General features: G+C 53.6%; 4 protein-coding genes and 1 long non-coding RNA gene across 5 annotated transcripts; all 5 read left to right on the forward strand.

Moving 5' to 3' along the window:
* The first annotated feature begins 493 nt into the window (after window positions 1-493).
* LOC143173380 (uncharacterized) lies at window positions 494-3,884 on the forward strand. The gene is made up of 7 exons (XM_076363604.1): window positions 494-609; window positions 847-1,043; window positions 1,268-1,524; window positions 1,733-1,818; window positions 2,218-2,342; window positions 2,869-2,980; window positions 3,527-3,884. Exons 1-7 carry the CDS (start codon window positions 494-496, stop codon window positions 3,882-3,884), a joined length of 1,251 nt encoding a protein of 416 aa, XP_076219719.1.
* A 2,876-nt stretch (window positions 3,885-6,760) lies between these two features.
* On the forward strand, window positions 6,761-15,931 carry LOC143173394 (sucrase-isomaltase, intestinal-like). Its single transcript, XM_076363618.1, has 8 exons — window positions 6,761-6,947; window positions 10,193-10,341; window positions 11,523-11,607; window positions 11,752-11,808; window positions 12,424-12,548; window positions 12,970-13,058; window positions 13,761-13,810; window positions 15,565-15,931. Exons 2-8 carry the CDS (start codon window positions 10,289-10,291, stop codon window positions 15,583-15,585), a joined length of 480 nt encoding a protein of 159 aa, XP_076219733.1. The 5' UTR covers window positions 6,761-6,947; window positions 10,193-10,288; the 3' UTR covers window positions 15,586-15,931.
* A 688-nt stretch (window positions 15,932-16,619) lies between these two features.
* Window positions 16,620-18,060, forward strand: LOC143173395 (uncharacterized). The gene is made up of 4 exons (XR_012997546.1): window positions 16,620-16,637; window positions 16,759-17,261; window positions 17,482-17,543; window positions 17,998-18,060. It is a non-coding gene; the product is annotated as an uncharacterized LOC143173395 (long non-coding RNA).
* A 33-nt stretch (window positions 18,061-18,093) lies between these two features.
* On the forward strand, window positions 18,094-18,752 carry LOC143173381 (coiled-coil domain-containing protein 81-like). Its single transcript, XM_076363605.1, has 3 exons — window positions 18,094-18,151; window positions 18,375-18,674; window positions 18,730-18,752. Exons 1-3 carry the CDS (start codon window positions 18,127-18,129, stop codon window positions 18,750-18,752), a joined length of 348 nt encoding a protein of 115 aa, XP_076219720.1. The 5' UTR covers window positions 18,094-18,126.
* Window positions 18,753-18,843: 91 nt separating this feature from the next.
* LOC143173373 (uncharacterized) lies at window positions 18,844-21,216 on the forward strand. The gene is made up of 4 exons (XM_076363597.1): window positions 18,844-18,925; window positions 19,325-19,449; window positions 19,976-20,084; window positions 20,631-21,216. Exons 1-4 carry the CDS (start codon window positions 18,858-18,860, stop codon window positions 20,980-20,982), a joined length of 654 nt encoding a protein of 217 aa, XP_076219712.1. The 5' UTR covers window positions 18,844-18,857; the 3' UTR covers window positions 20,983-21,216.
* Window positions 21,217-21,613: the final 397 nt, after the last annotated feature.

Genomic DNA, 21,613 nt, shown 5'->3' on the forward strand with positions numbered 1-21,613 from the left:
TTTCTCCTTCAGTTGGACCACACAGCCCAGAGATTAAAGCCCAAGATGCAGGGGTCCCCCAAAGGAGGCTGAATTTCAGCTGCAAATAAGAACCAGGTATAACGGGAACATTATGGGATTATCGGTGAGATAGAGCAGAGGCGCACACACAAAAACACAAGCACAGGCTTTGGGAAGGAGCATGGAGCCCGGCTCCGAAAATGAAAACCCACAGTGACTGCTCCCACACGAAAGGTGCCAGGACTGCAAGCTGTTGCTGGCCCTCACCTTCCCTTGGCAGCTCTTCCACTGCCCCACAAACACTGGGGCTCTGAGCTTGCCTAGATACCTCACTGTGATGACGTTCTCTCTGAGCTTCGCCAGAATCCAGCTTTCCAGAGTGAACAGCCGTCTGGGCTGCGGTGGCCAGCTACGTCCAACAACAGTTCCTGCTGTGCCAGGTGGGGCAGCACCCACATCCTCCTTGTCCCCCCCAGAGAAGTGGGCAGTCCCCATGGCCCTGGGGCATGGCCTGCAGTTACACTTCCCCTCCTCAGAAAGCCCACCCCATAAGTCCCCGCTGGGGGACAAGCAGGGCTCGTGCAAGGGTGGTATCACCTCCGGCAGGTGGTATTGTACCGCAGGGCTGATCCCGGTTGCTGGAGACCCCTGGATGCCCTCGGGCTGCTTCTGCCCTGACTCCAGCACTGCTTTTTCGGGGCAGGGGAAAGGGAAGGAGAGGGCTCGGCAGCTCCTCCTTAAAGCTCTCCCCACTGCCCTGGCTCGTGTCTCTGAACAGCAGGAGCGGGCAGGGTCTGGTCCAAAGCACCGTCCCTGGACAGGGCCGCTCCCAGCTCTTCCCTCCAGCCAGTCCCTCACTCTGCAGCCCTTGCCTTCTCTCCTGCTCCAGGGAGTCCGAATTCCAACCCTCGGCTCCTTCGACGCTGTCCCCCAGTGGATCCAGGCTGGGAACGAGGCCGTGATTATCCAGAGGCCCGTCTTTCGCCTGGCCAGGAACCTGGCGGTTGTCCACAACCTGATGGACGACAAGGACTACCTGCCCGGTAAGACGTCGGATTTAAACCCTGGCTGGTTGCAGGGTCGTTTCATCCCTGCCCTGGGTCTGAGATGCTCCGCTAAAGCAACTCCCTCTCTGCAGAGCAGGCCCAAAAATGTTTTTTTTTTTCCTGGGGGGGGCGATGCGATGACTGCAGTAAGCAGCCCTTGGGAAACGCCTGTGGAAAGGCCACTGGGCGAGCGCCTCCATCCCCTTCCTGTGCTTTTCCAGGCGATAAGGAGCTGGAGCCTCTGAAATACGCCAAGGTGGCCACGGACGCCTCTGTGTCCCGGCGAAAAGTGGAGGGCTGCATCCTAGGCGTCACGTCCCTCCTCTCTCACTGCCTGGGGAAGGGGGCGAACGTTGCCCTCGTCCTGAGGAACGTTGGGGTGCTCCTCATCGAAGGCAGGAGAGTGGAAATGAAATTCTACTATGACTTCCTGGAGACCTTGTCTGGGAAGGAGAACCTGGCAAAAGCTGTTTTCAAGGTGAGCATTTCGGTTTCGCTGTGGTGCGGGCACTCCCGCGGCAGTGTTGTGGCGATGCTCACGCGTGGCCCGGCCGGGATGCGGTCATCCCACTTGAGCGAGGCGAGACCTACGGTCCTAACAACTCCCCCTGCCTCAGGCTCCTCCGATTCGGAGCGCCTCGGCCGTGCAGAGGGCATCCTGCCATCTTTGCGGTCCTCCCTTGCAGGTCCCCTGGCTGCTGGACATGCTGGTGTCCCGGGTGGCACCCGCGGCCTCACTGAGTGTTTCCGGCCGCGTCATCCTCTTTCCCGAGTGAGTACGTTGGCAGCCGCAGCCGCTGGTTGGTGCAGACGCTCAAGGTAGCATTTGCTCCTTGTGACCACGGATGTCCTCCCATGGGGACAACTAGGCAGCGGTTCTTGTTGGCGTCCCCAGGTCGTAGTCGGTTCCACGAGGCAGATCTGATGGGAAAGACAGAGGAATTTAGGCGACATTTTCTTCCCGTGGCGGCCAGGGCTTCTTTGCCAGGGGACTCCATTTCCCAGGCCTGTCCTTGGGGATGGGGCACAGCAGACGTTGGAAAAACACGGTAGACTTGGGGAAAAGAACGGCCTTTACGGCCCTTCCAAAGTCTGCCCGTCAGCAGGTGATTGCGGCGAGCGAGTGCTGGTGGTGCTCTGGGTCACGTCGGCGTCTTCTCCTTGTTGCCAGGTTTGAAACGGAGCTTGTGGCCGAGCCGCTGCCCAGGCCTCTTCTCAAGACCTCGAGGCGAGTCCCCGGCGGGGACAAGCAGATGAGAAGGGAGGGTTTGCCACATCTCGGGCAAGGCACGAAAGGTAAAGCAGCTCCCGGCTCCTTTCCACGGCACGGGCAACCAAGTTCTGTCGTCGGGTGGGGAAAAGCACCGGCGTTGCGGGTCAAAAGGCTCCGACTTGGGCCAAAGCTTCATGCCAGCTCAGCCCAGCCTTTTCTCCCGACGACTCGTCGGCTTCACCGAAACGGAGCCCTGGGGTGGGACGTGCCCAAGGGTACGGTGGGAGGATGGTGATCCAAGGCCCTCTCCTCCCCCCTCAGAAGTGACCCCACCAAAAGTGTCCCTGTCACCTCCCCGGCATCACCCAGCCCCCTCAGTCCCAACCCGGGCGCTGATGAGGCGATTGCAAAAGCACGTTGGAAGTGGGGAACCGGGGCAAGCGCCGGTGCTGGGGAGGGTGCCGGGCCTCTGGAGACAGTGGATGGGAGGGGGAGCAGAACGGCCCTCTCGGATGCTTTGGAAAGAGGCCTGAGCAGCGCTGCCTGTCACCGGGGCCGGCAGCGTCCCGGCGACGCTATTCTGACGAGGTCTCTCCTTCCTGTTTCCAGTGGGATTCCCTGGTTTTCCCTTTCCAGCTAGTCCAAGCTCGAGAAATGATGAGATACCACCGTTCTGGGAAATCAGGGGGAAGAGGAGGAGGAGGAGAAGCTCTCGGGTCAGGTGAGGCTCAGGGCTGGTGTCTGCACGGGCTCCTTTTGCCCAGAGAGGCGGTCACTGCCCCATCCCGGGAAACGTTCAAGGTCAGGTTGGAGGGGGCCTCTGAGCGACCTGATCTAGTCGAAGACGGCCCTGCTCCTCGCAGGGAGGCTTGGACTAGACGACCTTCAGAAGCCCCTTCCAACCCAAAGTCTTCTGTGATTCTGTGATTTCCTGACCCGGCAAGAGCCCGTTGCCCAGCCCCAAACACTCGCTGCCCATCGCCGCTCAACAGTGGTGACAGCAGCGCCCGGAGGGGCGGGCTGGGGCTGCCGGGAGCCCCCTGTTTCACAGGGCTGCTTCCTCTCGGGCCCTTCAGGAGAGCCCCAGCGTGGCCTCCTGAGCTGTGCACGGGGACAGCCGTGCGGCAGCCGAGGGTCCTGGCTCAGGGGGTTTCCTCAGCCGAGCCGCCGGCGGCTGCACAAAGAGGCGCGTGGCTCGCGAGGGCGGGATGTGGCGACAAACCCATCGACCTCCTCAGGTTAGACCTCTCCCATTGTGTCCTTCCAGGCAGTGGCGGGTCATCCCAGGCGGTTCCCCTGGAAAAAAGCAGCCTGCCACCGGCCAACCCAAGGGCAAACCCGCGCCCACCGGCCGAGCACCAAGGCAGAGCCGAGCGCAGGCAGCAGAACTTCAGAGCTATGGAGGAGGAGGAGGAGGAGGAGGACTAGCGGAGAAAATCCTCGCTGAAATCGCCACGACGCAGACGGCGAAAGCCAAGCCCTCCCACGCTCAGGAAGTGGCGACCTTCGTAACACCCGTAATAGCTGTCTTATCGGTAACGAGCTCTGAGGCCAGCCTGCGCGAGGAGCCCGCCTACGAGGTTCTCGGGCAGCCGCTGCTGAGACCAAGATGGAGAAAACTGTGAACTTCAGTCCTGAGAGATTCTGGCCAGTGCCGGAATAATCTCAGAAGTCTGTATTCTGGACGCGGAGCGCTGAGGCCCGCACGCTCGAGGCACCCCTCGACGAACACCTCTGTTTTGGTGCAAGCGGCTCGAGGCGATGCCTTGCGCTGAAGACGAGCTCAGCGCTCCCTCGGCTGGAGAGGCCCCACCTGGAGGGATCGGGGAAAAAGAGATGAATAAAAACACAAAGAAGTTGCAAAAGGGCGTTGACTTTTTTTGAATTGTTCGCAACCGGAACGGGGGAGAAGGGTTTTTTACGGTTGGCTCTGAGATCAGCCAAGCAGGGCCATCTGAGGGACCTTCCCTCGTGACCTCTTCCATCCAAAGGACCTTCTCCATGGCCGCTATGGAAAGGAAGGTGGTTTTGCGGGCAAGAGAGGGCAGCCAGGCACTTGGAGCAATGTTGTGAAGAACTGAAGATCCCTGGCGGGGAAAGGAGAGGATGCAAGTGCAGCTGGGGAGGCATGGAGGGCACGTACGTGCAGGGGCAGCGGAGGCCACCTAAGCTTACGCCCAGGGCCATAAGGGACCGGGGAAGGAAAGAGAGCAAGGCTGAGCCCAGCTCCGCTGGCCTGGACTTTCTATTTCCACCTGGGGTAGAGCCAGGGCTCTCTACTATCCTATTTATCTCCCAGATGACCCAATTTATATCCAGTTTCTACCTCTACTTATGAAATCCTCCAGGTAGGTGCCCTGTTTGGCCATCCCGTGGGCCACCCACGCTGACAGAAGGTCCACCTCCAGTCCCAGCACGGTGGCACTCGCGTCCCCTGCTGTTTCCTGGCATTTTCCTCCTTGCCCAAATCCATCCTATGCAACCCAGGAACCAAACCGTCCTTACGGGAAGCTTCTGCTTAGGACCCCCTCCAGCATCGGGGGGGAAGGGGCCACCCTGATGCCGCCCTAAAGATGCAGTCCCTGACCTTGAGCAAAGGTTGTTCCTGAGGACACTGGCGCGAGCGAGTGATGAGGGTCTGCAAAGCTGAATTTCACTTTGCAGGGGCAGATCTTTCTGCACCGGTTTGCAAGAGGGTGCCAGGCTGGGAATTGGAAGACCTTGTTGAAGGGCCAAAATGGAGAGACCTACCCAGAACCAGGAGCTCAGTGTGGGGGTGAGATGTGTCTCTAGGGTGTATATACATATATACACCCTACATGTAGGGTTCAAATCCTTACTACAGGACACAAAACCTAATTTCCCGGTCCAAAGCCTCATTTTTAGGCTACAAAGCCACAACTGGCTGTGCAAAGCCTCATTTATACAATCCCAACTCTTATTTTCAAAGTCCCAAGTCCTCGGTTTTAGATCCAGACTCTCATATTAAGTTACCAAAGTCTCATTTATGTGGTCCAAAGCCCCATCTTGAAGGCCCAAACCCTCATTTTGAGGGGCCAAATACTGATTTGTAGGGTCTAAACCCTCTTTCTGGGGAACAAAGGCTCGGGTTTAGGGACCAAAGCTTTAGTTGGAGGCTCCAACGCCTCATTTGTAAGACCCAGGTCTGTCTTTCAGAGTCCAAAATCTCTTTTTATTGTCCAAATCCTTGTTTTTTGTTTCTGACGCCAAATTCTGAGGGTCCAAAGTCTCATTTTTAGGGCCCAAGGCCTCCTTTTTAGGGTTCTGCGCCTCTTTTCTTTTAGAGTCCAATTCTCAATTTTTAGGGCCCAAAGCCTCATATTTCATTTGAAGCCACAATTTTCACTTTTAGCGCCCAAAGCCTCATTTTCAGGATCCCTCCCCTCATTTTAAGGGTCTCAGTGTCACTGGTGGCATCATCCAGGGCTGCCCTTTATCCTTCTCGGACAGCTCTAAGCTTCCACAAAGCACAGCCCTTCTTTCCAGGGCCGGGCTGTCCTTTCGTTCGTTTTACTTCAGCACAAACACTACCAGAGCCTGCGGCCACGCTCCAGTACCTCATCGCACCTCAGCCCCTGCTGTGAACTAACATGGACAGTCACACCGTTAACGCGCTCTCCTGCCGTAAAGACCAGCTGATAGGATAGTTTGGGAAGGGAATTTCCCTCACGCTTCCCGGAGCAAACTCGCAGCGCTGTGCGTGAGAATCATAGAATCATTAAGGTTGGAAAAGACCTCTAAGATCATCGAGTCGAACCGTCAACCCACCACCACCGTGCCCGCTAAACCATGTCCCTCAGCGCCGCATCTACACGTCTTTTAAATACCTCCAGGGATGGGGACTCAACCACTTCCCTGGGCAGCCTGTTCTAGTGCTTGACAACGCTTCCAGTGAAGGAATTTTTCCCCATGTCCAATCTAAACCTCCCCTGGCGCAGCTCGAGGCCGTTTCCTCTCATCCTGTCGCTTGTTACCTGGGAGAAGAGACCGACCCCCCCCTCGCTACAACCTCCTTGCAGGTGGTTGTAGAGAGCGACGAGGTCTCCCCTCAGCCTCCTTCTCTCCAGGCTAAAGAAGCCCAGTTCCCTCAGCCGCTCCTCAGCAGGCTTGTTCCCCAGACCCTTCCCCAGCTCCGTTGCCCTTCTCTGGACACGCTCCAGCACCTCGACGTCCTTCTTGTAGCGAGGGGCCCAAAACTGAAGACAGCCTCGGAGGGCGGGCCCTCAGCGCCTGACAGCGCAGGCTGCGGCAGGGGCTGGGCCGGGCCGCCGCCATGACAACCGCCCCCTCCCCCTGGAACGCTCCCCCACTTCAGCCCAGAGCCTTCCCCGGCCGGCACGGCGACAGCCAATCGGCTGCCGCCGCGGGAAGCGCCGCCAATCGGAGCCGGGCGTGCCCTGCCCAATCCCAGCGCCGCTCTCGGGAGGCCGGCAGAGAGGCGGGAAAGCCCTGAGGGGAGGGACCCGCCCCCGGCTGCGGCCCGTCCGGCCCGGGCCCGTGCGGCCCCCGCGGCTTCTGCCGGGCCCCTCCGCGTCCCCGGGGCAGCCGGGGGGAGGAAGGCCCTGGCGCTTCCCGGCCGGTGTCACCCCAAGGAGCGCGGGACCTCCCGCCACGCGGAGCAGCGAGGGAGGCGCCCGGTGCCCTCACGATGTCTGCGGCGGGGGGAGGTGAGGAAGCAAAGCGCGTCCGGGCTCGGCGCCCTCGGCTCAGCCTCAGGCCGCGACGGGAGCCGAGGGGCTCTTCCGCTGCTGGGAGCCGCCCGAGGCAGCTGCCAGGTACCTGCCTGAGCTAGTTCGCCCGTTTGGGGCGGGAGGTGTCTGCTCTGGGACCCGCCTGGGACTCCCCCCAGGTACGGGGCGGCTTTGGCGGCCCTCATCTGAAAGGCGCACGTGTCCGGGGTGGCAGCCCGGGAGCCCTGCCCTGTCGAGACCCCAGGTAGCGTGCCTCCTCCAGGAGGAAGCTCCAACTGCATGCAGCCACCTGGGACTCCGGCTGGGCGGAAAGCGAAGGTGGTTTGCATCTGGTGGAAGGACCCCCCCGGGCCAGGCGGCTGTCTGGGACCGCTGCGAGGTAGCAGCAGCGCAGGTCGGTTTGCCTCATCCGGGAAGGAGCTGACCTCCCGCCTGTGCACCGGGAGGGAGCTCGTCCGTGGTGGTTCCTCCGGTGGTTTTGTGTCCTCGTGGGCGAAGCGCTCAGCCTCCGCGGCCGCAAAGTATTTCTAGTGGTGCCCGGCCTGGTTTCTCTGCGCAGAGACCTACCCCCGGTGCAGAGTCGCTGCCCAGTTGTCGTTGCCTCCACTGGCAGGCTGTGATTGTGGGAGGTCTGATGGCAGGTCGCTGACTGGGGGGCTGCAGGGCCCGCTGCCCAAGTTGGTTTTCGGTGGTGTATAGTTAGCTCCGTTTCAGAGGGACTCTGCGCAAAGGGGGACCCAAGTAGATTTGCGTCTGCGTGCGAGTCGCCTCGCTCCTGGGAAGCAGCTGAGGATTTCTCCCTGGTAGATCCCCAGTGCGGCTGTCCCCCCGGAGTGAAAATCTCATCCCAGGTGACAGCCCACTTGACTTGCCAGGCAGTTGCTGGAGCTATTTTAAAATTTACACAGAAACTGCGTTCCCAGGTAGCAGCCTGGGACTCCTAGAAGGTACCTACCTGAAAAGTTTCTCTCCTGTTGCAAGAAGGACCATGGTTAGTAGTGGCTCAGGCTTCCTGCCAGGCTTCCTGGCCTGTCTTTTTGGCCACCTCAGGAGGGAGTAGAACTCTTGGGTTCTAGATTCCTCCAAGGTAGCTACCGGTGGAGTTTTGTGTATGCTGCAGTCAGGCCCATAGAATCATTGAATGGTTTGGGTTGGAAGGGACCTCTAAAGGTCGTCTAGGCCAACCCCCCTGCCGCGGGCAGGGACATCTTCAACTAGATCAGGTCGCTCAGAGCCCCGTCCAACCTGGCCTGGAATGTTTCCAGGGATGGGGCATCCACCCCCTCTCTGGGCAACCTGTGCCGGTGTTTCACCACCCTCAGCATAAAAAATTTCTTCCTTCTCTCTAGTCTGTATCTCCCCCCCTTTAGTTTCAAGCCGTTCCCCCTTGTCCTGTCGCAACAGGCCCTGCTGAAAAGTTTGCCGCCATCTTTTTCATAAGCCCCCTTGAAGTACTGACAGGCTGCAATAAGGTTTCCCTGAAGCCTTCTCTTCTCTAGGCTGAACAATGCTGGCTGTCTCGAATCACCTCCCTGCCCTCCATGTGCCTTAGCATAGCTTCCAGGAGGATCTGTTCCATGATCTTCCCAGGCACAGAGGTGAGGCTGACTGGCCTGTAGTTCCCCGGGCCTTCCTTTTTTCCCTTCTTAAAAATGGGGGTGATGTTTCCCGTTATCCAGTCAGTGGGAACTTCCCCGGACTGCCCCGGCTTCTCAAATACGATGGATAGTGGCTTAGCAACTTCATCCGCCAGTTCCTTCAGGACCCGCAGATGGATCTCATCGGGTCCCATGGACTTGTGCACCTTCAGGTCCTTAGATGGTCTCAAACCTGATGTTCTCCCACAGTGGGCAGCTCTTCATTCTCCCAGTCCCTGCCTTTGCCTTCTGTGTCTTGGGCGGTGAGGCTCGAGCACTTGCCGGTGGAGACCGAGGCAAAAAAGTCATTGAGTACCTCCGCCTTCTCCGTATCCTGGGTAACCAGGTCTCCCGTTTCCTTCCGGAGAGGGCCCACATTTTCCCTCGTCTTCCTTCTGTCCCTGACATATCTATAGAACCTTTTCTTGTTGCCCTTGCCGTCCCCGGCCAGATTTAATTCTCTCAGGGCTTTAGCTTTCCTAACCTGGTCCCTGGCTGCTTGGACAATTTTGCCGTATTCCTCCCAGGCTCCCTGTCCTTGCTTCCACCCTCTGCAGGCTTCCTTTTTGTGTTTGAGTTTGTCCAGGAGCTCCTTGTTCATCCACGCAGGCCTCCTGGCGTTTTTGCCTGGCTTCCTCTTTGCTGGGATGCATTGCTCCTGAGCTTGAAGGAGGCGATCCTTGAATATCGCCCAGCTTTCTTGGGCCCCTCTTCCCTCCAGGGCTTTGTCCCATGGCACTCTACCAAGCAGATCCCTGAAGAGGCCAAAGTCTGCTCTGCTGAAGTCCCGGGTAGTGAGCTTGCTGTGCGCCCTCTATGCCATTTTTACGTAAACGCACCACATCTGCAAGAAGAAAATCATTATTTTTCATGTGGTCCAATTCTACTTAAACATACCAACTCTACAAGACTAAAATAGTTAGTATTTTTTTACACGCAGGCCATTTTCATTTAAACATACCACACTTTGGAGACGACCATAATTACTTTTATGGCTAAGCCCATTTAAAGGGGCAAAACGGACCTTGCCGGTGTCATCCCTAATTATTCTTCATTTCCCAGCAAATCAGAAAAGGGACCAGTGGAATGGGATTCCCGAGTGCCTGAAATTCCTGTACTTTGCCCGCTTCCATAGAATACTGTCTTTCTTTTCAGAAGAAATGAAAAGAACTGTCTAAATGCAGGAGACTGTACTATAGGGAGCTGTAAAACGAGAGAACTGGAAAAATGGCAATAAGGGAAACAGCATGTTTCTCCTCGTGAGAGCTTTAGGTCGAGCGGAGCAGAGCTATTTGTCCTCCCTTAAAGAACAGAGAACTAAATAAAGGTACTCTAAATTAGAGGAGAACAAGGAACTTGCAAGGCTCCACCCAGATCTCCTCAGCTATGCTTCGCTATGTCGATTTTGAGGCATGTTTGACAGTTACTGCCGCTAAATTACATGGTCTTAGGGGCAATAAGATGAAAGAAAAGATGCTGAAGGTGAGGTCCGTTGTAAATATGAGCAAATTCTGTTTTATTCCCCGTCTCTTCCAAACAAAACAATCCCATCTGAATAACAAAAGACTCTTCTCTCTTGTTTAGAGGCAAGATCCTGTTGCCTGGAATTCCACATTTGAAGACATTTCCAGGAAAGTGCTAAATATAAGATACACCCTCTTACCTTATTTGTACACGTTAATGCACGAAGCCAACGCTCACGGCAGCACCGTCGTCCGCCCTCTGCTCCACGAGTAAGTGGGGTCCTTCCTTCCCCGTTCATAATGAATTCCTACTGAAGTCCCTGGGGTTTCCGTCGGCCTCCTAGAAAGGTTTTTCCCTGTTACAGCAATTTTTCTCTTAAAACTGGCGAGGGATGGAGAATACGCACACTGAGCATCGGCTCGCTGTGACGCCTCAAGGGCTCCGTTCCCCACGGTGCCGACTTTTTTGTCTTATCTAGAAACATAATTCATATATCGATTTTGAAGCTCATTCTCATCATCCCTAGTGGTATTCAGCAAATACCTTCTGCTGGTGCTGGATATACGCAGAATCAGAGAGCACGTGCCGCAGAAACAGCTGGGCAAAACCTTTAAGCAGAGAAACAGAAAAGGGGGGAGAAAATAGGGGGTTTGATGCCCGTTTTGAGACGTTTGCAGGACACGGTGACTTATTTTGGCCAAACAGATATGGCAGTTTTTAAAAAAAAAAAAAAAAAAAAAAAAAAAAAGAGGGGGGGTTTATAGCAGGTTGGTTTTTTTGTTTTTAAAAAAAGACATGTTTTTAGAGACGTGAGCCTTCATTGGTACCTGGTCAGAAGGGGCGATACGTGCCAAAGGCTGATCAATGCCTTAATGTTAAAGGTGAAGCCTAATATCTAAAAATGCTTGTCTTCCACTAAACCCCACTGACTTGTCAGCGTGTCATCCCGGCGTCTTTTTGAGTAATCTGAGACTTGATCCTGACAAAGCGCCTGTCAAAAAATAAGCAGCGCAAATCAGAAAGTAATTGGGCCACTACTTAATTTTGCTGTTGCTGATAGCAAGCAAAAATGTTTTTTTTTTTTTAAGTTTTGTGATCTAAATATCCTAAATAAAAATTCTAGTGCGTGCGTAGGTATAGGCCAGCAAACGTGAAGCAACAGCAGACGTGAAAATTAAGTAATAGGTGGCATTGCCCTGAAGATTTTCACTTTAGGATCTTAATACACTCTTGACAAGGACTAAGTGATACATTTGTAAAAAAAAAGGGATTAATTTTTGACCCTTATTATCTATTATGAATAGATAGGTAATAATGTTGCCTGTTACTAGTGGTAGCATGCTCGCGGCTGAGGAAATGGTAGTTTTACTGAGAAAAAAAGGCTTCAACAAGGAAACACTTTGGGAAAGGTTGACCCCGAGGGCTCGGCCGCTCTTTTGTTACTTTGCAGGTTTGTGAGAGACAAAACGACATGGGAAATACACAGGCAATTTCTGTGGGGACCGGCACTGCTCGTCAGCCCCGCGCTGGACCAGGTGAAATAGCAGGAATAGAAGTATCAGAAAAGTTGGGGGAAGAAATGAGAAAATACTAGAAACGGATGAAAATATTGGAAGAGATTTGAACTAAACTGTACTTTCTGGCTTTAATAGACCTAAACCAAAAGTGTGTCGTTCCAGGGTGCTGTAGCGGTGAAGGCTTACCTGCCGAATGCCCGCTGGTATGATTACCACACAGTGAGTAATTTTAAAAACTCTAGTATATTTATTTTTCCTACTATGGAAATGATTAGGAAAATTTCCATAGTATCCACCGTCACAGGTGTACGGCGTGCTGGGGTGGAGTGTGACTCCACCACCTCTGTTTTACCAACACGTGTCCAGTAGGAGTTTTTAGCGATGTAAAAAATTACATCTTGGCTAATTTGTTTGCTAATCACTTTGTGGTAATGTAATCCTGTTCAACATGACCAGTAAAAAGGTGGAATAACAGCTGTAACTGAAGCGCTTCCATGTTTGCTTTTTTTGAACCCCTTCAAGGATGCATAGAACTTCTTTTCTAGGAATGATGGTGTGGAGGAAGACAAAAGTTTTAAACAATTTTTACGGCCTCAGGCTTTAAAAGTCACTCCGTTTATCAAGTGTTGTGTAATGGGTTTATATATGCAGAATTTCAGATTGTAATCTTGAAAACACGTAGTTCTGCATTAAAGAAGGATTGGCACTGACAACTTTCTTAGTATTTATGTATTCATAAACTTTCATTCTAAAAAAAAAGCTTAAAATGGAAAATTCAACAAAGAGACCAAGTTTTATTTGGGTTTGGTTTGTTTTTTTTTTAATCATGAATAGGGTGAGTACCTTGGCTTTAGGGGACAATTCAGAAATTTACCATCTCCTTTGGAAGATATCAACCTCCATATCCGAGGCGGCTACATCCTCCCTCAGCAAAGCCCTGCTAATACTACATTTTACAGGTATGACTACAATTTAATGTAACATTTTTTTGCTTTTTGGGGGCGATATTTAATTAGTGGCCTGGCAAATAAATCGCGTATTAGTGACACGGCGCCTGCATTTGTCTGGACTCCTTATTTTCAACCTGGGAAAAGCCCAATTTTCTGGTTTAATGTACACTGTGCTCGGAAGTATTTCCCATTTGGTATAAACATGAGCAGTCCTGAGAGAATCAGGAAGTATGGCAGCACGTCAACTTCATGGCAGGTTTTTCTCCTTTTTTGGTTTCCTCCTTTAACGGTAACGCTATGGATCGGGGAAGGCTGGTAACAGAGCTCAGTTAAGTTGTGTACAATGTCCGTAATAGAAGTGATATTGTATTACCTATGTTGAGAAAGATAAAATGCAATTAGCCCAGACAAATATTCTTTTTTTCCATAGCCGAAGAAACCCGTTGGCGCTCACCGTTGCTTTGAATGACAGTCAGCTTGCAGCAGGTCAGCTTTACTGGGATGACGGGGTGCGCATTGGTAAGTACAAAGTTTCTTGTTTCCACGCTAAATTAACTAATTCAGAGTCTACAATGCATAAACGTCGCCTCTCTCTAGCTCAGCGCATCGCTGACACGAACAGTTAATGTTGTATTTCAGGATTAGTCCGTAGTTGTGCAACACGGCGTAGGAAGCAGGAGCACAAACCAGAGAGAAAAAAAATTACAGTAAACCGGTTACACTTAACTAATTAAACTAAAATTACAGTAAAATGTAAAACAGTAACACCGCTAAAATGTAGAATGCTGGCACAGTAGTAACCTAATGTTGTTATTTAGAGAATATATATTTTGCATGAATTCAGCTGTGCCCTGGGCCTAGGACAAGGTATAGAATAAGGATTTGTTCTCAAACCTGTGGGGAACCTAACCACAGGTGAAGTGGGAAGCTTTAACTAATTTCCTCGATATTAATAAACTCAAATGGTCTTCAGATAAGACGTATCTAGCAGTCTCTTATCCTTTATGCCTGCAGTGTATTATCCTTGTAATAACGCTAAGCTGTCCCCTGAGATCATCGCAAGGAATGCACAAAATTGTGATTTATCTTTTTTTTAACATACCAACACATTGCAGGAAGTCCGCACGAGCTATACTACACGCAGCACAATTCTTCTATTTAACTTAAAAAAAGAAAAGGTGACCAGCAAATACATTTTACTTCATTCTTTCTTTTTAACAGATGCGTATGAAGAGCGTGTATATCTGCTGACCTCATTTACTGCTAATCGGGTACGTCACGGTACCTCGCTGGTTTTGAGTACCCGGGGTGATTATTGTTGTATGTTAACTAAGGTATTTTAATTTGGCATTTTTTTTTTAATGTTTCGATATCCCCACACGCTACTAACCCTTTGTGATGGACCAGCTCTTAGCCAGCGTTGTGAAAACCGTTGCAGGTCTCTCCCTGTTAATTTAAAAAAAAAAAAAAGTAATACAGGCAACATCACACCCCAGATGGATAAACGAATTTTGGAATAAATGGGGGCAAGTAAATTTACTTCAGCAGGGCACCTCCCCGCACGTGTATTTATATTCAGTGGCTGGCCCAGCCTGAGACCTTCAAGACAGGCGTTGGTTCAGATTTGGTCCCTGCACGTCGGTTTTCAGTAAGTGAGGAGGAGGTTTTAACATTAACTTCAAAAATTAACGTTAAGCAAAAAATCCCAGACATACCCGTTCACAACTTCTCCTTCTATATATGAAGGAATTTAGGAGTGTTTTGTGTCCGGGCTGCGCTATAATGCCGTGAATATAGTTAAGTTGTATTGAGAACGAATTTAAGCTGGCTTCAGAGGGTATCTAGTTTAGCTTATCGCTGCGTTTCTTGTATATTCCTGCCGTTATAATTTCTCGTCGTTCTGAAAAACGCCAGTTTTTTTCAAAAAGGATTTGTAGAAAACGAAAGCGCGTATCAACGCAGAAAGGCAATAAGGCCAATATTTTGCCAGCGGTGTGTTCCGCATCATTTTTGCTCATCGTTCCCATGTAAATGAATACATTTCAGGCAAGCAGCCCGTGCGTATTTTACAGCCTTGCAGTTAAGCGTAGATATCCACGTAGGACACAAATGTACTTGGACAGACTAGAAAGAAGTGACTGTACACAAAATCTACCCCATCTGGAATACAGTCACAGTTAGAGCCAGGAAAGTGCTTTCAAATGGTTTAGAAAGGTAGGGGCAGCGATCGCCAAAGATTTTGACTACGCATCCCCAGCAGTAAGAGTTTTTGAGCGCCTCCCCCCAACATACGCATCTTTATTTATAAATTATATACATATCTAGGTATAGAAAACAATTGTGCTACCTACTGTTATGTGCATCACAAAGCATACACAGAGACAGAAATTTAAAAAGGTGGGTAAAGGTGAAATAGATGCTACGATAAAAATATTTTAACTTTTATTTATTAATAGTAATAAACCATTTTCTTCCCACACCCCAGTGGATTTGTTTTGCGCTCCACTGCACTAGAGGATGGTATTTTCCGCTGCCATTATCAAATCTCCACGTTAGGAGCCCGAGGGAAAAGCAGAGAAAATCTAGTTGGGCAAAAATGGTTTAGTTTTCGTTAAGAGCTGTTAATTGTTTAAAGGTTGCAGCAGAACCTTTGAACAGAGGCTGGTGTGGAGTTATTGACTCCGTTTGTGACTCTTTTTTATCGTTGTTCTTAATTTTTATCATTATTCTTCAACACAGAAGCTCGACCGTGGAGCAGTTGCTGTGTAAGAAAGTCAGCGATTAGTGGTGCTTGTTATAATGATTGGCATTTCCAGCGTGTCAGCTTTAAACTTTTTGTTTTAAGCCGTTGAATAGCTGGAATTAAATTAGACGGTGATTATACGGACTATGGGTTTAAAAGAAATGCTTTTTATATGGTAATAAAAAAAAAAAGGTGTGTTGTTTCATTAGTTTTCCAGGTGGCCAAAATGTTGTTGTTTTATCCTCAGTGCTCCGATTTCTCATTTCTTTTGACTTTCTCAAGGAATTGGACGTAAACTGCTAAGGGAGAAAAGGGTTTTTCTGCTATTTGCAGTTGTAAGATTACATAGTAATCGCCCATTGTCCTGCTCTTACAGAAAGCTGGTAAGGAAAAGCGTAATTAGAGCGGTCTTAAATCGACCGATAATGAAGAACGCAATAAAATAACTGTATAATTACATTATATCTGTATAATTCTATCACAGCGGAGCTGCGTGGGAGCGGCGCTGGGATCTGACCCAGCAAGTGCCATCTCTGGGCAACTTAAAGGATATTCTCTGCCCGGAGACCTGGTGGAATTGGGCACAACCTAAAGAAATTGTGAATCCGCTATCTGCCTAAACTCAAGTCAGCTGGTCCAAGAAATGCGCCCCGATTCACACTCCTATTTTGCTAGGTCTGGAACGACGAGTTTCGCAATCCATCGGAAGCATTTTTGCCGCTGTAAAAGGCGATTTAAAAAAGAAAAAAAAGGAGCAAAAGGAGCAAAACGCCTGCAGGACCGGAGCGATAACCAGGGGACGCACAGAGATCTTGCCACTGAATTCAGTAGTTTGGGAAACTTCAGGGGATTACAGGAAAACGAGGGAAAAAAGGTCTGAATTATGAAAACCATTGTTTTAATCCTTTCTTATGCTGCAGAATTCACATCAGGACAAATTTCTTTAATATTCAGCACCTCATTGGTAGCGGAGGAGTCTGCAAGAGATCTGCGAAGGCGGAGGAACGAGGAAGATCAAAGCCTCCAACGTTTGGAAAATGAAGAACGATAGAGAGATTCGTTTATTTATTTTTAAATTGAAGAGGAGGGAAAAATGGTAAGCCTCAAGTGGGCTGAAAAAAGCGTATTCGGACAAGAAACCGCCCAAGGATAAATCGCTAATTTATTTTTTCCTCTTCCTTCAGAATATTTGAGAGAGAAAGGTTTTGCGCCGTGGTTAGGCTGAGCCGAATAACGTGAAGTTTACCTGAATTAAAATTTTGGGGGTGACCTCAACCGTCCGGGCGGTGTCAGTATCGCAGAATGGTGAAGCGATCCGATCCCCTCGCGCTGCATCCCACGAGGGCCAAAACCGGGTAAGTCGACGGTTTACGGGCAAATCCTGTCGTTGCCGTTAGTTCCGTGCTCTTAACCGCTTGGGGGTTCACCTCTTGGCTGTAATATAACTTGTATCTACGATTCTTTGGTTCTGTGAAGGGTCTGTTTGTGGCAGCTGGGGTAAAATAAGGATTTTTGCCCAACATGGGACGGCCGAGCGTATCCCGCCGGGGCTGATCGACAAGAGCACGCAGTTTCCATCTGCGCTCTCTGCCGGTTCGAGGAGAATGCGCAGGATTACGGGGCTGGGCCAGCGCGGCCGTACGTCGGCTGGACGGTGTGCACGGAGGAAGGAGCTGGCGGCAGCCCTGGTCACGGCGAGCGGCAGGTCACTGGCGTGTCACAGTGGGCGGCAGAGCCAGCGGCGGCCACGTCACCGTGGTGTCACACTGGTTCTGTGACACGGCCGCGCAGGGCTACAAAAGGGGCCGCCGGGACGGTGGGTCCTGCACCCTGGAGGAGCGTCCATAGGACGAAGGCAGGGATGAGCTCCCACAGGGCTGTCGCTGCTGAGGAGCAACCCTTGAGCGTGAGGCGGATCAAGATGGACTTCTGGGACGGGATGGAGCACGCCTTCATGATGCCCAGCATCACCGCCAAAGGTACAGGCATCCACAGCCACCGCGGGAGTGCTTACAGGACCAACGGTTGTAGCGCTGTGTGGGTGAGACTCGGCACTGCAGCCATCTCAGGGGTGTTTCCATCTGGGGCCGGGGACATCAATGTCACTTTACATCTGGCAATGTGCCAGAGCTCAGGGGGTGTTGGAGGGTTGAGAGCTGGCAGACGCAGAGCGCAACCTGGTTTTCCTTTGCCTTCTAGAGCGAACCGCCGTCTGGGACGCAGTGGCTGGCTACGTTCAAGAACAGCTCCTGCTGCACAAGGTGGGGCGACACCCGCATCCTCTTAGTCCACCCAGGGGAGTGGGGAGTCCCCACGGGCCTGGGGCATGGCCTGCAGTTACTTTTCCCTCCTCAGAAAGCAGGAAACTCACCCCAAAAGTCCCCGCTGGGGGACAAGCAGGGCTCGTGCAAGGGTGGTATCACCTCCGGCAGGTGGTATTGTACCGCGGGGCTGATCCCGTTCGCTGGAGACCCCTGGATGCCCTCGGGCTGCTTCTGCCCTGACTCCAGCACTGCTTTTTCGGGGCAGGGGAAAGGGAAGGAGAGGGCTCGGCAGCTCCTCCTTAAAGCTCTCCCCACTGCCCTGGCTCGCGTCTCTGAACAGCAGGAGCGGGCAGGGTCTGGTCCAAAGCACCGTCCCTGGACAGGGCCACTCCCAGCTCTTCCCTCCAGCCAGTCCCTCACTCTGCAGCCCTTGCCTTCTCTCCTGCTCCAGGGAGTCCGAATTCCAACCCTCGGCTCCTTCGACGCCGTCCCCCAGTGGATCCAGGCTGGGAACGAGGCGGTGATTATCCAGAGGCCTGTCTTTCGCCTGGCCAGGAACCTGGCGGTTGTCCACAACCTGATGGATGACAAGGACTACCTGCCCGGTAAGACGTCGGATTAAACCCTGGCTGGCTGCAGGGTCGTTTCATCCCTGCCCTGGGTCTGAGATGCTCTGAAAAAGCAACTCTCTCTCTGCAGAGCAGGCCCAAAAATGTTTTTTTTTTTCCTGGGGGGGGCGATGCGATGACTGCAGTAAGCAGCCCTTGGGAAACGCCTGTGGAAAGGCCAGTGGGCGAGCGCCTCCATCCCCTTCCTGTGCCTTTCCAGGCGATAAGGAGCTGGAGCCTCTGAAATACGCCAAGGTGGCCACGGACGCCTCTGTGTCCCGGCGAAAAGTGGAGGGCTGCATCCTAGGCGTCACGTCCCTCCTCTCTCACTGCCTGGGGAAGGGGGCGAACGTTGCCCTCGTCCTGAGGAACGTTGGGGTGCTCCTCATCGAAGGCAGGAGAGTGGAAATGAAATTCTACTACGACTTCCTGGAGACCTTGTCCGGGAAGAAGAACCTGGCAAAATCTGTTTTCAAGGTGAGCGTTTCAGTTTTGCTGTGGCGCGGGCACTCCCACGGCGGTGTCGTGGCGCTGCCCACGCGTGGCCCGGCTGGGATGCGGTCATCCCACTTGAGCGAGGCGAGACCTACGGTCCTAACAACTCCCCCTGCCTCGGGCTCCTCCGATTCGGAGCGCCTCGGCCGTGCGGAGGGCATCCTGCCATCTTTGTGGTCCTCCCTTGCAGGTCCCCTGGCTGCTGGACATGCTGGTGTCCCGGGTGGCACCCGTGGCCTCGCTGAGTGTTTCCGGCCGCGTCATCCTCTTTCCCGAGTGAGTATGTTGGCGGCTGCAGCCGCTGGTTGGTGCAGACGCTCAAGGTAGCATTTGCTCCTTGTGACCACGGATGTCCTCCCATGGGGACAACCAGGCAGCGGCTCTTGTTGGCGTCCCCAGGCTGTAGTCGGTCCCACGAGGCAGATCTGATGGGAAAGACAGAGGAATTTAGGCAACATTTTCTTCCCGTGGCGGCCAGGGCTTCTTTGCCAGGGGACTCCATTTCCCAGGGCTGTCCTTGCGGGTGGGGCACGGTAGACGTTGGAAAAACACGGTAGACTTGGGGAAAAGAACGGCCTTTACGGCCCTTCCAAAGTCTGCCCGTCAGCAGGTGATTGCGGCGAGCGAGTGCTGGTGGTGCTCTGGGTCACGTCGGCGTCTTCTCCTTGTTGCCAGGTTTGAAACGGAGCTTGTGGCCGAGCCGCTGCCCAGGCCTCTTCTCAAGACCTCGAGGCGAGTCCCCGGCGGGGACAAGCAGATGAGAAGGGAGGGTTTGCCACATCTCGGGCAAGGCACGAAAGGTAAAGCAGCTCCCGGCTCCTTTCCACGGCACGGGCAACCAAGTTCTGTCGTCGGGTGGGGAAAAGCACCGGCGTTGCGGGTCAAAAGGCTCCGACTTGGGCCAAAGCTTCATGCCAGCTCGGCCCAGCCTTTTCTCCCGACGACTCGTCGGCTTCACCGAAACGGAGCCCTGGGGTGGGACGTGCCCAAGGGTACGGTGGGAGGATGGTGATCCAAGGCCCTCTCCTCCCCCCTCAGAAGTGACCCCACCAAAAGTGTCCCTGTCACCTCCCCGGCATCACCCAGCCCCCTCAGTCCCAACCCGGGCGCTGATGAGGCGATTGCAAAAGCACGTTGGAAGTGGGGAACCGGGGCAAGCGCCGGTGCTGGGGAGGGTGCCGGGCCTCTGGAGACAGCGGATGGGAGGGGGAGCAGAACGGCCCTCTCGGATGCTTTGGAAAGAGGCCTGAGCAGCGCTGCCTGTCACCGGGGCCGGCAGCGTCCCGGCGACGCTCTTCTGACGAGGTCTCTCCTTCCTGTTTCCAGTGGGATTCCCTGGTTTTCCCTTTCCAGCTAGTCCAAGCTCGAGAAATGATGAGATACCACCGTTCTGGGAAATCAGGGGGAAGAGGAGGAGGAGAAGCTCTCGGGTCAGGTGAGGCTCAGGGCTGGCGTCTGCACGGGCTCCTTTTGCCCAGAGAGGCGGTCACTGCCCCATCCCGGGAAACGTTCAAGGTCAGGTTGGAGGGGGCCTCTGAGCGACCTGATCTAGTCGAAGACGGCCCTGCTCCTCGCAGGGAGGCTTGGACTAGACGACCTTCAGAAGCCCCTTCCAACCCAAAGCCTTCTGTGATTCTGTGATTTCCTGACCCGGCAAGAGCCCGTTGCCCAGCCCCAAACACTCGCCGCCCATCGCTGCCCAACAGTGGTGACGGCAGCGCCCGGAGGGGCGGGATGGGGCTGCCGGGAGCCCCCTGTTTCACAGGGCTGCTTCCTCTCGGGCCCTTCAGGAGAGCCCCAGCATGGCCTCCTGAGCTGTGCACGGGGACAGCCGTGCGGCAGCCGAGGGTCCTGGCTCAGGGGGTTTCCTCAGCCGAGCCGCCGGCGGCTGCACAAAGAGGCGCGTGGCTCGCGAGGGCGGGATATGGCGACAAACCCATCGACCTCCTCAGGTTAGACCTCTCCCATTGTGTCCTTCCAGGCAGCGGCGGGTCATCCCAGGCGGTTCCCCTGGAAAAAAGCAGCCTGCGACCAGCCAACCCAAGGGCAAACCCGCGCCCACCGGCCAAGCACCAAGGCAGAGCCGAGCGCAGGCAGCAGAACTTCAGAGCTACGGAGGAGGAGGAGGAGGACTAGTGGAGAAAATCCTCGCTGAAATCGCCACGACGCAGACGGCGAAAGCCAAGCCCTCCCACGCTCGGGAAGCGGCGACCTTCGTAACACCCGTAATCGCCGTCTTATCGGTAACGAGCTCTGAGGCCAGCCTGCGCGAGGAGCCCGCCTACGAGGTTCTCAGGCAGCCGCTGCCGAGACCAAGATGGAGAAAACTGTGAACTTCAGTCCTGAGAGCTTCTGGCCGGTGCTGGAATAATCTCAGAAGTCTGCATTCTGGACGCGGAGCGCTGAGGCCCGCGCGCTCGAGGCACCCCTCGACGAACACCTCTGTTTTGGTGCAAGCGGCTCGAGGCGATGCCTTGCGCTGAAGACGAGCTCAGCGCTCCCTCGGCTGGAGAGGCCCCACCTGGAGGGATCGGGGAAAAAGAGATGAATAAAAACACAGAGAAGTTGCAAAAGGGCCTTGACTTTTTTTGAATTGTTTGCAACCGGAACGGGGGAGAAGGGTTTTTTACGGTTGGCTCTGAGATCAGCCGAGCACGGCCCTGGAAGCGGGGCCATCTGAGGGACCTTCCCTCGGGACCTCTTCCATCCAAAGGACCTTCTCCATGGCCGCTATGGAAAGGAAGGTGGTTTTGGGGGCAAGAGAGGGCAACCAGGCACTTGGAGCAATGTTGTGAAGAACTGAAGATCCCTGGAGGGGAAAGGAGAGAATGCAAGTGCAGCTGGGGAGGCATGGAGGGCACGTACGTGCAGGGGCAGCGGAGGCCACCTAAGCTTACGCCCAGGGCCATAAGGGACCGGGGAAGGAAAGAGAGCAAGGCTGAGCCCAGCTCCGCTGGCCTGGAC

The sequence above is a fragment of the Aptenodytes patagonicus genome, unplaced genomic scaffold (assembly GCF_965638725.1).
Source record: "Aptenodytes patagonicus unplaced genomic scaffold, bAptPat1.pri.cur scaffold_71, whole genome shotgun sequence".
Lineage (NCBI taxonomy): Eukaryota > Metazoa > Chordata > Aves > Sphenisciformes > Spheniscidae > Aptenodytes > Aptenodytes patagonicus.